At 39.3% G+C, this 15,383-nt stretch overlaps 1 protein-coding gene across 8 annotated transcripts in view; it reads right to left on the reverse strand.

The window, feature by feature from the left end:
- GRIA3 (glutamate ionotropic receptor AMPA type subunit 3) overlaps positions 1-15,383 on the reverse strand; it is a 293,982-nt gene that overhangs the window by 57,435 nt on the left and 221,164 nt on the right. For all 8 annotated transcript variants that reach the window (XR_009560811.1, XM_060293089.1, XM_060293090.1 and 5 more), the window contains 2 exons: positions 12,437-12,813; positions 2,512-2,710 (listed from right to left, as the gene is read on the reverse strand). Coding sequence is in view for 7 of the 8 variants with exons in the window: in XM_060293089.1 (XP_060149072.1) it covers positions 2,512-2,710; positions 12,437-12,813 (576 nt within the window). In the remaining variant the exon portion in view is untranslated. The remainder of the gene's footprint in view (positions 1-2,511; positions 2,711-12,436; positions 12,814-15,383) is intronic.

A 15,383-nucleotide genomic window follows, 5' to 3' on the forward strand; every position in this document is an offset into this window, starting at 1 on the left:
CATTTTTCAGTACAAGCAGGCTAGGAGCTGCCTGTCCTATACTGCTCAGTTCCACTCTTAGATCATCAACTTTTTTGTGCTGTCCTAAAGAACTTCTCCAGAGTCCTTACTGCTGTCGCTAGCAACCAATTGAGGAAAAAGAAAAGTGGCGTGCGGGAATTAGAAAATGATTTGCACTTCTTTATACCTAGAAATATCTGGCTCCTTTTCGAATCAGATTTTCAGAACAGTTCCATTTCCATACGAATTACTCATTGGCTGTAAAGGTCACTAGGAATTGCTGAGCATTGGAAACCGCAAACCAGTTAGAATGTGGCAATAGCTTTGCTCAGAATTGAATGTTGATTCAAGTTGGCTCTGGTAATAAGATTCTCTTTAATGAAACCATCATTGAATGGATTAATAGATGCTTTCCTAGTTTTTGAGAAAGATACAATATATGTGGGGGATGTGGTCTGGGCATGGGGACATTGACTACTTGGTCACAATTTCAAGCCTTTGTGTTAGTAAATCTTCCCAGAGAGCCTCCTTTGCCTGCAATATGGATGAATGGCCTTTGAAAGCTTAATGGGAATTGATGCCACCTATCGATTACCATTTAAAGCACACCTTCCTAATTTCTAATCATCGCTGAAGGAAATATGCTTTCTGGTGGAACAAGTATCCCTAATTGGAGGGTCCAAGTCTGGTGTCTTGATAGCTTAAGGGGTCCTTCTAGCAACTTGGTGCCTATTGGGTTGGTGAACGTAAGCTCTGCTGAAGGTTGGTACTAAACCAGATTTCCGTGGAGCTGATTATGTGCTGAATACTCAGCGGATGGAAATCCCTGGCTTTCTGCCCTGAAATGTGTGAGTGATTTCATGAGGGCAGGGGATTATTCCCAGATAAGCTTCTGGAACTGCCAACGTAGTGAGGGTCAAGGCCAGGTTAGTTCCAGAGGATCTTCATATCATTTTGATGCTTCTAGTACTAGGCCCCTGTCCCTGGTTGGAGATTATGAACTGCTCGATAAATAGTGGTAGAGGTGAGATAGGGATATCCTGAGCCAATGAGATTTCTGGAAAGGGTCTCAGAATTAACCCTTTCTCCTTCAGGGAATGAAAACAGTTTTTAGTTAATTGCTATAATTTCAAGAAAAACACACTCCTCCTGCTTTCCCATGAAACAACTGGACAAATCCCATGATGATACATATAGAAATATATTTCTTACTGATTTCTTAAAGCAAGCTGGTTTAGAACCAGCGTTTGTTTACTGTGGATCTTTGAGGAAAAGTCAGTAATTATACCTGCCATCCGATAATTTGATTATTGGTTGGAGAGAATGACTAAACTTTTCTTCTCTACCTACTACACAAGTGGCTTCTGGATCACTGCTACAACCAGTTACATGGGTTACAGTAGCAGGCAGTGGTATGGATAGAATGGGTCCATTTTCTCACTGAAACCACCATATTTTCCTGGTTGGGACAACTGAAAAATCATGTGAGTTCTTAAACACTCCATCGGTAGCCTTTCTTATAGACCAGTTGCTACAGAACAAAGATATTGGTATTTTACGTAAAAGTGGTTTTGTTCATCATATTATCCTTCTATAATATTCTCCTTCGATCTTCTTTCTTCTTTCTCCTTGACAGTACTTACACTTTACTAACTTTTGCTAGTGAACAACTTGCTGTTTCCCCACCAAGATTTGGCCTATGTGCGGGTAGTGAGGGGGAAATAAATCTACTAAAGAAATTAAAACAGGGCTTCCCTGGTGGCACAGTGGTTGAGAGTCCACCTGCCGATGCAGGGGACACGGGTTCGTGCCCCGGTCCGGGAGGATCCCACATGCCGCGGAGCGGCTGGGCCCGTGAGCCATGGCCGCTGAGCCCGCGCGTCCGGAGCCTGTGCTCCGCAACGGGAGAGGCCACAACAGTGAGAGGCCCGCGTACCGCAAAAAAAAAGAAAAAACAATTACCAGCTTCCCAGAAAATTGAATTATCAGCATGTACATGAATACTTGAAACAACTGTAATACATTTCAATAGAAAACCAATGTCTAAAATAGAATATGTAATTTTATAGTTCATCACTCCTCAGATTCTTAGAGTCAATTACCTAACTTCTGTGAACTGCTGAGACGTAAAATCACTGCTTTTGTAAAAGCTAAAAAGGAGAATAGATATTATTTAGTTCAATCCCCTCATTATTCAAGTAAGGGGACCAAGGCCGACAGAAGTTAAATGACTTGCCCAAGGACAAACGATCACTTTGTGGTAGGGTTGGGATTCAAACCTGTGAGTTCAAACTCAGTGCTCTTGACATGCCCCCTGTGATGTCGTGCAGGAGTCTTAGTTCTAAAGGACAATGAATTAGGTCACCAACCAAGTGGCTCTGTATTTAAGATGCTCTGCTTTGATAACATTCCCACCATTTCCCGATCCTCCCTTAAAACACTGTGAATCTGCCTTTGTGAGCAGATGATCAAATAAAATCCAGCAGGCCCAATTAACTGTAAAGCACTTACTCTGAAAAATTCTTTTGTTGAGCCGGAGTCCAGGGTCCCATATGCAATTTCAGTCTGCTTAGCTAAGTCTTCAGCACTCTCTATGGGAGAAACCATCCTCTCCACAGTCAGGAAAGCAGCGAGATTGGCCGTATAGGAAGAAATTATGATCAGGGTGAAGAACCACCAAACCCCTCCAACAATGCGCCCGGAGAGTGATCTACAAAACAAAGACCAATCCAGACCCAGAGGGGCCGGATTTCAGTTTAAGAAATCCTTATCTTTACTTTTGGAAAGAGGAATGGTTTCAGTGTAGCTGATGAAAGAGGGAAGTAAATGATGTCAGGGAATTAACACATCAAACAAAAGTGACATGTTGACAGTATCACCACATGTCATGATGGCGTGTGATGATGGTACATGCATAATGCTCTTCAGGCCTACATGGGTTTCAAAGTAGGATTATTTATTTAATCACAGGCAAAAATACCTTCTTTTTGCTAGTTCCTGCTTAGGTGTAATAATCGTACTTACCTGATTCTCCTCCTGTGAGCTTTTCTGGGCACACCTGTGGAAGACTGCTCTATTTCCTTTAAGGCAAGTGGTTCCCAGCCTTGCCTGTACCTTAGAATCACCTGGGATCTTTAAAAAAACTTCTCATGCTCAGACCCAGCCAAGACCAAAGAAATCAGAACCTGAGAGGTGGGACCCAGACATATGTATTTTTAAAATCTCTCCAGGCGATTACAATGTGCAGTCAAGGTTGAAAAACACTGATGTAAGGTGATGTCATGGGAGGAACACAGAGTCGAAAACCTTTGCATATTTGAAGAGAAATGATTAGGTGCTAGCTAGTAAACAAGCACGATGCACTATGAGTTTAACAAATTTAATATAGATATTGCCATTCTGTGGAGCTGATTACCCATAAGGCAAGGGGCCATAAGATAATATTTATTATTGTCTTCATATAAATGGCTAGTGGGGCTCAGGAGTTTAGATCCAGAGATTGAAACTCTTCCCTTTTACAAATTGAGATGTAGCACATAGGACAGGCCTCAAGTGAAGTAGGAAACTACCTGCTTAATAGGATTTGAGAAGCACTAAAAGCTTTGTCTGTACCCTCCCCCACCAAAATAATCAAAACAAACAAAACCATCCTCACTGGCCCGCCCTAGAAATTCTAACTATTGGAATTATCCTCTGAGCTTTCTTCAGGAGGCTTGGTCAAAATGTAACATTTTACTTCAACAGCATCTATTATCATATCCTGGATTAGTCTATGCAATAGTGGAGAATGGGACAGAGAAGATGGGTAAGTTTTAATCAGGGAAAATTTTGTTCTTAAATGGAACTGTGCATGGGCATTACTTGGGGTGTTTGTTAAAATGCTGATTCAGAATATGAGTGCTCAAAAATCTGGACTTCTCAGGCATCACTGGTGATTGCAGTGGTCTGCGGCCCAAACTGAGAAATATTGTTCTTCTTCTACATCAGTGATTCTCAACTCTGCCTGCACATCAATATCATTGGGGGAGTTCAAGACAACACAAAACAAAACACAATGACCAAAAAAATGCCTAGGCTCCACCCCAGGCCAATTAAATCAGAATCTCTGAGGGTTGGGCCTAAGCAGCAGCACTTTTTTTTTTTTCTTACATCTTTATTGGAGTATAATTGCTTTACAATGGTGTGTTAGTTTCTGCTTTACAACAAAGTGAATCAGTTATACTCCGGGGCAGCCAAGATTGGGAGTCATGGTCCTACGTCATGAATGCTACTCAGGGAGAGGGTCTGTGGGCAGTTAGGGGGCAGTGTGAGGGCACTGAATGCCCAATGGGTAAGGGCTTGTAGTGAGGAAACTTCATCTCCTTCACAATGCTGCTGAAGGCTGGCTCTGTTTGCAGAAATGAAATCTGGTCACTAGGTTTTATAAAACATTGCCACATTATCCCGAGAATAGTTCTGCTCTGTGGTGGAGCTCCATCCTGGTTAGGCTGTGTTCTCTCATGCCCAGAAAAGCTCACAGGAATAGAACCCACTCTGTCATAGAGTCAAGAATAGGCGTAGGAGCCTGGCACATCTCCAGGCTCTGTGGGAAGAGGGCAGCTCTGGGCTGAAAGCTGGCAAGTCAAGCTCTTCTCTGTCTATACTCGCATTTTACCACTTTGAAGCAAATTTAAATTCCTGTGTCCCAAGATAACCTTTTTTTTAGCCTCTGGAAAATTCAGTTGTTTTAGATTTTACACCCTGATCAAATAATTTTGGCAGGTGTTTTGATAAAGAGTATTCTTTATTGATTAACTGTAACAAAGCTGTTTGGTTTCTTAAAGCCTGTAATTCCTGTTGGTCCCTGGATGCTTCACATAACCCTTATTTATTTATTTCTGAACATAATCACTTTTAGCGTTCGGGATGTGCAAATCTGCTTTGCAACAGATTTTCTAACTGATAGTTATACTCTCTCAGGATTTCACCTGGGAACATTTCCCTTTTAATCAGAAGATGTAAAAACATCTGGAGTCAGAAAGAATGTCACATCTGAATGCTAAAAGTGTACAGAATATTTCAGTTATGAATTTGAAACTTTCACAGTCTTTCTTCATTGTTAACATACACATTTTATTCTGGGTTGATCTGACTCTGGAAATAATTTTACTGTATAAAAGATGAATGCTCAAAGTAGCATTCGTAGTAATAGGGTAATAAAAATGATAATAATAGCTAACGTTTAAGGAGCACCTCCTATGTGCCAGACTCAGTTATAATTATTTACATGTGTCAACTCCTTTAATCCTCCATCCCTTTACAGATAAGAAAATGGAGCATTCTACAGATAAAGAAATTGAGGCACAGAGAGGAGAAATAGGAAATAAATCATCTAGACTTATGCATTCGGAAAGACATGCCCACATTTCTGTAGTATAAAATACTCATGTTTTGTATAAGAAAACCCAAAATGGTGTGTAAATTATAGAAGGAGCAATTTTCCTACAAACATTGAGAAATATAGCTGCAGGAAAACCAAACATGTTTGGATAATTATTGTTTATTATCTGTTGTTCATTTGGAATGGAACTGTGAATGTCCTCCTTATTTGGGATGATGGGGTTTTACTGAGACCAAGGGGAAAACTGATTTTGGAGTATTTCCAGAATCATGGTTTGGTATGGAAAAGGGTGTATTCTGCTGCTGTGAATACTAATGGTAGTTTATGTATTATCTGCTTGAAATGTGGAGAACAACACAGTAATTTATGGAAATTACGTTTGTGCCATTCTATTGCAGCTAATGGACTGTGGCTGTGTCTGTGTGATCTAAAATCAAGCCTGCGCATCATAATCTGGCTCTTTTGGCCACCTTAATGGCTGACTCAGATGATCATGTGGTTGGTCTGTATGACTCAGCTGAAATTGGCTGTTGACATGACTGAAAATAAACCTAAAAGCAAAATGGTCTTTTTTTGTGGCCTCTTGTCTACATGGCTGTTGATTTTGGCAATTATGTGGTTAATACTGTGATAGACCTACGATCATGGAGAATTTTGGTGAATATCCACATAGAAATGGTAAAACAGTATCCACGAGCATCAGCATAGATGGAAAAAGGAGCTTCCTTGGAATCAGCGTTGAATGCACAAGCTTGCATTCAGCATTCTCCCTTCAAGACAGTAGTAGCTTTTGTGCCAGTTCAAGTAAGAATTTAACCTCTGTAAAATCTAAAAAAGCCAGACTTATAGAAAAACAGAAGAGAATATAGGTTTTCAGGGGATGGGAGGTGAGCAAAATAGGGGATGTTGGTCGAAGTGTACAAACTTCTAGTTATTAAGTGAATAAGTTCTGGGGATCTGATGTTTTTCAAAGGAATGGATTTTTTAAAAATATAAATAAAATTTTCTGTTCATCAAGAAAAGAAAAAAAAAAAAAGACAGTGGTAGCTTTGACAAGAGTCTTGGTGGAATTTCTACCACTTTCTTCCCTTGTATGTCATGGATGCCTAAATCCTTTCACTGAGAAAATGTGCAGTGGAACTCACAGGGAAGAAGCTCTATAAGAATTTTCACATTTCCCTTTTCTCATTAGTGAAACTAGAGCCTTTTAAATCCACATTTCACATGGAGGCTATATAAAAAGTGACTGATGGGTCAGCCCCGTCACATTTTTAAAAGGATCTATTAAAACAAGACAAGACTTTATAGTTGAGTTAGAAAGACCTGTCATTTCCCAGTATCTTTTCTTCCATTAATGCAGCTTCAAAATGTTTAACATTCAAGTAGTTTTGTTGCACAAGACAGATTTTGAGGTTAGCATAATGAAATGACCGTAAAATGCTGCCATTTAGTATTTATAAAAAATGCATTAAAGGAACATATCATACCTTTTGAAGAAATGTAAGAGGAGACATGAAGTTAATGAAAGTAAATTAGCAACAAGAGAAAAACAGACATAACATTGCAAAATAATGCACAATGCTCATGTTACCTGTGATCATAAGAAACTAGAGTTTCCGAGTTAATAATAAAATGTATTTTACGGCCTATGAAATGATAATAAAAGTGAGCTGTGTGCTGGAACCTTCATCCTGTAAGTAAATTTTGAAATCGGCACTTTACTAGCTTCACAAGATGCAGACCCGGAACTGCAAACTGCCTCTCTCCTTTGCACAAACTCTATCATTCCTTTTCTCCCTCTTCTTTCTTCCACAGTAGGCATCATTTCTACACTGCATTCAATGCTGTGTCTATGACAGATTTTTAAAAAAATGTGCAGAGTCAATCTTTGGTTCTTATAGTCTTCTCTGATGGGAATAACTAACCATCTCCCAAAGACTGAAAACTACGGCCTTCAGCCAGAAAAGTCATGAAATAGTTGTAATAAAAATCCTGCTACTACAATTAATTTATTACCACACCACTACTGCTTTGAAGTGAATTTGCAGTTGCAGTAGGATGAAGACACTGGTCATACATCAGTAAAGGAAAGGCTATTGTTGCTTTAAACGGAGCCCCAAACTCTCCTATTGTCTTTGATCCCATTCATTTTTTACCTTTCGTATATTTTATTATTCTGCACATACTTTCCATTTAAAAAAGGAGGATCTATGTGTCAGCTAACCTGGACAGATCCCCTGCCTGCTTCTCCAAAGTGTTTGCTATCTGGAAAACTTAACAGGAGAATAATGCCCATGGAATAATCTATACACAGTAACCGGGTTCAAGTTAGTGTGCTCTTTCCATTTTCTCTGCTGCAATTCCCTGGAACCTTGTATCTTCAACTTGGCTAGCCCTCAGATGTCCCTGCAGCTTTAGAGAAAGTCAGCAGGGGGAGCATTTGTCTGGAAGGACTTGGACTCTGGCCTGCTTAGCAGTTCTGTCAACGTTTTACAAACGAAATAAATTTCAGATTAAAAAAAATTCCAGCCACCTGTCAATATCAGCAAGACATTGTGGAATAATACAATCAAAATGTTTGCAAGTTGTGTAATCCTTAAGGAAAGCACTTTATGGGTTCAAGAAGGAATGTTGTTGGTTATTTCTCATCAGAAAGCAGCTATTTGGCACTGACTAAAATTTTAACCGTATTTAGGAACTAAAATGCAAGTGCAATATGAACGATTAGTATTTGTGAAGCCAGGATGGTTAACAGCAGCTAGTTTAAAAATGATAATAGGTAACGTGTATTGAGAACTTACTATGTGTCAGGTACTGTGCTTTACATTTTATAGATGAGGAACTGAGCCTTAGCAAGTTTTAGTACCTCGCCCCACGTTACACAACAGCTAAGCGGATTGTGAATCTAGTGAGATGAACTCCAGGACCCGCATACCTAATCACTGTGCTCCCTCCATCTGGCTACACCCACTGGCTATCTCCCCATCCCCCAATCAGGGGGAAGAGGATTGAATGCAATCTCCTCATACTTTCTTCTCCTGACTCCCCCCAACAAATTAGTTCGTGTATGAATATAACCTCAGCTTATTCATTGATTACTCAGTCTCCACTTGAATTGGTCACCCTGAACAATTGGGGTAGTTGAAAATATCAAACCTAATATTGACATAGACTCTTTAGGCTTCTAGGTTACTGTTCATAGCTTTATTTGATGGCAGTGGAATCATGCTCAGTTTTCCTCATGATGTCTTGTTGCTGATTTCCCAGTCTTTAACTTTGAGTGAACACATGTTCAGCAGCATTCTTAAATGCTCACTGCCTATTTTCTTAAACAGCCAGGGCAAAGGTACTGTTTCATCAGAGGTTGGGAGACTGAAAACATCTCTTGGGCATGAGCACGAGGAAAAGAATGGAACAAACAGTGCACCTTTAGGTCGGTAGTGGGAGGCTGTGTGTGGTAGTGGAAATAATTGTACTGCTGGCTCTTAGAGCCTCCGTGCCCTCGGGTTCCATGACATTATCTCTCCGGGTACTATTCCTTTCTCTATGATATGAGAAAAGCAGTATGAAGTGGAACGAGCACAGGTTCTGGAATTGGAGTTGGGTATGAATACTGGCTTTGTCATTAGCTGTGTGACTGGGCAAATTACTTCACCTGAGCATCACCTTCACCTAAAAAATAAGTACGATGCCCACCTTGTGGTAGTGTTTTGAGGATTAGAATTCATATGATAATACAGGTAAAGTGCCCAGATGCAGTGGGAACTCAGAGAAAATTGTTCCTGGGCCCTCAGTAAACGGATGCAACTGGATTAATTTATCTCTGACATCTCCTCCTGCTATGATATTTGATAATTCTACTTTAAAATGTGGTCTCTTATGATGCCTTGAATTGCTCCAATTTTGAGAAAAGTCAGAGTGTACAATGCATGCTCACATTCTGGGCTTTCTGGAGAGTTTGCATTCCAAGGATGGCCATTGAACAGAAGTGGGGCTGTGTGCCCCATTGCTGGGTTGAGTTGTGACCAGCATTTAGAAAAAAAAAAAAAGAGAATAGATAATATCAGAGTGCATGGCACACTGTAAGGGTAATTTCTGGTGAAATTTTGTTACGTACATATATGTGTACTGAGTTGTGATGGAAAATTTATCTCTGACCGAGGGTTGTGCTCAAAACATTTGAAAGCCATCACTCTCTAGGACAGTGTCTAGTGCAGAATAATAAAATCTCTACCTTGAAAAAAGCACTTGATATATTTCAGCGCCACAGAAGAGTCACAGCTTAAATTCTGCTACAAAAAATGAAAATAAAGAATCTTTCCAGCTTGTCATTTTCAGACCATCATTTTTAAGTTATTACTTAATGAGGTAATATGCATAAATACTTCTAAAAACAAATGGCCTTTTAAGAGTCCTGTTTGAGTATGCACAGCAGCATGTAGCACTCCAGTGGGGATATCACAAATTTAGTTTTGAAAATGCACTTACAGAAACCAATAAAATCTCCAGCCTTAATAAGTCTTTAGCATTGTCTCAACACAGATTACCAGCCACGTTAAAATCATTCAATTACAGGATCATTCAGAAACCCTCATCTCTTGAAGTGAACATTTTAAAAAATCAGGAAAGAAAGAAACTAGCACAATTAACTCCCAGATGATATCACAAAACGACACACATCCCAAGCACAAAAGGAATAGGGAGTGAAATAATTTGGAGAATCTGACCAAGCAGATTGAGGGTGGCAAAAAAGAATGACAGATAAATGAGGCTTACCCCACACGTGTTATACTAAAAAGCTGCTGAAGATAGTTACCAGCGATGTATACTGCAAAACTCCATTTTAAATGTTTTGCGCTCCAAGTGGATAACCTCAAATGAAATATGCTATAAAAGCATGGTAGGTGACCTTCTGAGTCCTTCTAGTCTAAATGAAAATCCCTATATGTTTGTATAATTGACTCTGGTCAGTATTTGAATTAATGTTCAATTTTACCAAAGCTACAACTTTTTATTTCATTTTTTTCTGATTATAAAGATGTTACATTTGCTTACAGTATTTTATAATTATGCATTTGCCACCATTTTTGTTTAGGTGAGTCGACACTTTAAGTGGGTAAGATCTAGGATATTCACATTGAATATCTTCAATAGCTTCACTGAGGTAAAATATGAATACCATACAATTCACCAACACAAGTGTACAATTAATGATTTTAGTAAAGTTAGAGTTGTGCAACCATTGCCACAACCCAGTTTTGGAAAATTTCCAATACTCTGAAACGTTGCCTTGTGCCCTTTTGTGGTTAATCCTGATAGGAATGGGACTAGGGTGAGGCAAGTGAGGCATTTGCCCCCCACACAAAATTTAAGGGGGTGCCAAAATCTCATTAATCAAAATAAAGAGAATTTTAGTATATTTTTTTTAAAAAATCAAAATTAATTCAAGAAAATCCATGATTAACAAAATAGCAAATTTTAAAATAAAGATTGGATCTGACCCCTGTACTTGCTCTACTCAGCTTCACTTGCCTCACCCTAATCTTGATCCCCTCTCTGCTCCCTCCAAGGCCCCGGAGACCAACAACGTGCTTTCTGTCTCTATTGATTTGCCTATTCTGGACAAATGGAATAATACAATATGGGATAGTCAATAAATGGAATCATATGGTAAGTGGCCTTTTGCATCTGGCTTCTTTCATTTAGCATCATGTTATCAAAGTTAATTTAGTAGCATGTATCAGTTGTCCTTTTTTTAGTTGCTCAATAGTTTCCCATTCCAAATGTGGTACGGATATGCCACATTTTGTTTATCCATTCGTCTGTTGATGGACATTTGGGTTGTTTCCACTTTTGGCTATAGTAAATAAAGCTCCTATGAACATTTGTGTATAAGTCTTTGTGTGGATATATGTTTTCTTTTAGGTAAATAAGAGTGGAATTGCTGTGCCATATTTTAAGTGTATGTCTAATTATAAGAGACTGCCAAACCACTTTCCAATTTGGGTGTAGCATTTTGCATTCATGCTACTAATGGATGAGAGCTATAGTTATTCCACATCCTTGTCACCACTTGGTATTATCTGTCTTTTTGATTATAGCCATTCTAGAGGATGTGTAGAGCTGTCTCACTGTGATTTTAATTTGCATTTCCCTAATGACTAATGATGTTGAGCATCTTTTCATGTGATTATTAACCATTTGTATACCTTCTTTGGGGAAATATCTATTCAAATCTTTCATCCATTTTTAGAATTGGGTTGTTTATCTTCTTTTTATTAAGTTGCAAGAGATCTTTATATATTCTGGATACAAGTCCTTTATCACATGTATGATTTCCTAATATTTTCTCCCACTGTGGCTTGTCTTTTCATTTTCTTAATGATGTCTTTTGAAATGCAAAATTTTTGAATTTTGGTTAAGTCCAGTTTATCAATTTTTACAGTGGATTGTGCTTTTTGCGTTCTGGAAACTCTTTGTCCAATCCAAGGTCACACAGACTTCCTCCCATATTTTCTTCTAGAAGTTTTACTGTTTTAGTGATAAAGCTTGGGCAAGATACTACAGTGAAATAGTTCTAGGCAGTCAGAGAGAAAAAATGAAAAATGGAGGAGAAAGGGGAAGGTGGGAGGGTTTTAAAGAAGAGTTCTGTCTTTTAAATATTTTCTAGATCCAGTCTCTGGACAAATGAGAGAATGTTCTAGCTCAGTTAATGAGGAAACCATGCCTGTTTGTTCGGATCAAGATTTAGTGTTAGCTTTATCTGAATAATATCAATATTAGCTGGCAATGTTGCCTTTATCTGAGTTCAAATGTTTGCTATAATGTGTATAAATTGATGATACCATAGAAATGCATGAAAGACATTCAAAGCAACACCAATAACACACTCACTTCATGGACGCAAGCAAACAAAAATGGCTTGATGATAATTTGTCACTGGATGGAATGTTAAATGAAAGAAATCTGGACTTGAGATGGGTGAATGTCAGATGTGCACGAATGGATCATGGCCATAACATGCAAGGAGGCATTGGGTATGACATGGAAACAAACCTTGGAGAAATATCACATCCTTGCTGCATAAAGGCACCCAAGGAAAACCAAAGACTGTTAAATATTCCAAATTCATTTGGAGGATCAGGAGGGCTTTGCGGGTCACGAGGTTCTTCATTGTTGTCTTCCAAGTGCCATTCGTAAGGGCTGAATCTGCTGACTAGGAAAAGAACTACACTGACTCCAATGTAAGCGAAGACGATGCACATCCAGATTTCGTAAGCCAAGGGATCCAGAAACGAGAACACTCCTGGTTTTGATTTCTGAGGCTTCTTTATCATGATGGAGATGCCCAGGCTCATAAACGGCTTTGAGAAATCTATGACTTCTTCACGGACCAGCGTTATAGTGAGTGGAGCAACAGCTATATCAGCCCTCTGGAAAAAAACATTTTTTGACTTTTAGAGACAGTATTTCCATTAGTCATTTGCCACTTAATATACCTCTTTGGTAGAAATATAAAGTCTTAAGTCACTATAGCCAGCTGATTTGTCAATGCTTTGGTTAGACAAGTAGTAGCATTCAGTGGGTCCTAAAATACTCTAACTTGATGGTAAGTTAAGGAAAAGACACTTCGTCCTCTGAGGCATATTGGCTTAGGGCACCTGATTCAATTTTTTGTCCTAAAATTGTTTTGCTACCTTGCAACTCAACTGCTACTCTCCTGTGACATACCACTGTTTAATTCTTATATTCTTATTTTAATTTTCATTCACTTATGTCATATCTCCCTTACCTGACCGGAAATTCTTGTGGGAAAAGCATAATAGTCTATACTTTTGATATGTGCCTCCCTCCCCACCATGAGGTGCAACACAGGACTACAGTACTCAGTTTAACACTTGAGTGTTTGCCATTATTCTTGACTTATTTCTTTGAGAGTATGTCTATTAAAAACATAAGTTCTTTGAAGGCAGGGGTTCAATTTCCTATTTTTGTATCTATCACTGCAAAAGATCCTAAACTAAAGAAACTGTAGATGCCTAAAAAATAAGCTCTTGACTATTGAATATGAAATATGCAAACATGAAAGAATTCTGCATGGGCAATAAGGGCAAAGCAGTTATCACAATACATATTAATTTATATAGTAAGCCATCATTTCTAGTGATAAATATCAGTGTAGCACTCACATGTATTGGATCAATAAAATAAACGTGTCAGTAGTGCACTGCATAATTAGTTCAGGCAAAGGCAGACGATGTTTTTATATTAGTCCCATGAAAATAGGCACTGGAACTTCTACGCTTATTTCTTTTGTCTTCCACACTAGTTCCCTTATGTCAGTGGTAGGTTTTAGTCTGGAGCCAGGCCTTAAAATGCATACTTAGAGAAATGCTCATAAGGAAAGGCTTTGGATGGTATATCAGGTATAAAGTGAAAACACCAATTTTGATGATCGTTTTTTCTTTGTTAAATAGTTATGCCTCAATATCCCTACCAGTAGGGGAAGAATGATGAAATCTGAGACAGGGTTGTTTTTTTTTTTTAATGTTTTAGTACTTTGATTTACACATGGTGACTCAAACTGGTTAAGAAACACTCCTTAATTAATTGAAGGGGAAATGCAGTAATAAACAGCCAGCTAACATCGATTCAGTGCTTACTCTGTGTGAGGTGTTGTGCTAAGCCCCTTATATATATTTAATTCTCAAGGCAACCTTGAGGTTGGTCCATGATCATTCCCATGTTAGAGAAGGAGGAAGTGAGGTACTGAGAGGCTGGGATTAGAACCCTGGTCTTCAGATTCCAGAACTCACTCTCTTGACCACCATAATATTCTAACTCCAGAGATACTTGCACGTTTCTACTATATATTACCTTATGTACAATGATCAACCTCAGCCAACGCCTCTCGGGTTCATTCCAGTGTGTATCTGAGTGCCTATTCTGTGCCAAGCACTGTTCTTGGTGCTAGGGGTGTAGCAGTGAGTAAGACAAGCAGACAAAAATCTGCTGCAGAATGTATGCATTTATTGAAGCCAACAGCCTGCTGACCAAATCTACCTTGAAGGCTGACTACCATCTCAAACTCACCATTTCTAAAATTAAACCCATCATCTATCACCGTGAGGTTGATTCTTCTTTAAGTCTATGAATGATGCTTATTCCAAACGTTTCCCTAATCCTACGTACCCTCTCTGCAGATGATCTTGCCTCTTCCTTTACTGAGAAGATGGAAGCCACCTGATATGAGCTCTATCACCTCAGTGCCTTTCTTCTCTTCCTCAATATATTGCTGTATCTTTATCCCTGCTGTCATTCCCATCGCTTAGAAAATGAACTCTTTCTTTCTGAGATTTAATCTACGTATTCCTTGCATCTCATACTCTTCTGTCTCCTTAAAATTCAGCTGTTTATTCTCTTTTACTATTTTTTCCTTCTCAATCTATTCCAGTGGTTCTCAGTGTGTGATTCCCCAGACTTAGCAGCAACAGAGTCACCTGGGAACTTGTTAGAAATGCCAATTCTCAGGCCCCACGCCATGTTTATTAAATAAGAAACTGGGGGGGGGGGGAAAAAAAAAAAAAAAAAAAAAACCCAGGTAGCCCTCCAGGTGATTCTCATTCTTGCTGTAATTTGAAACCACTGACAGATCTTATTCACTTAATAATTACCTCATACTCAGGTAATTCCGTTTACTGACAAAGAAAAATGAAAGAAAAAAACACTTCTTCCTCCTTTTTTTTTTTTGGGGGGGGGGTTTTTGGGGGGGTACGCGGGCCTCTCACTGTTGTGGCCTCTCCCGTTGCGGAGCAACGGGCTCCGGACGCGCAGGCTCAGCGGCCATGGCTCACAGCACAGCTGCTCCGCGGCATGTGGGATCTTCCCGGACCGGGGCACGAACCCGTGTCCCCTGCATCGGCAGGCGGACTCTCAACCACTGCGCCACCAGGGAAGCCCTTCCTCCTTTTTTTGATCCTACTACCCTCTTAACCATACAGCA

The sequence above is a fragment of the Globicephala melas genome, chromosome X (assembly GCF_963455315.2).
Source record: "Globicephala melas chromosome X, mGloMel1.2, whole genome shotgun sequence".
Taxonomy (NCBI): domain Eukaryota; kingdom Metazoa; phylum Chordata; class Mammalia; order Artiodactyla; family Delphinidae; genus Globicephala; species Globicephala melas.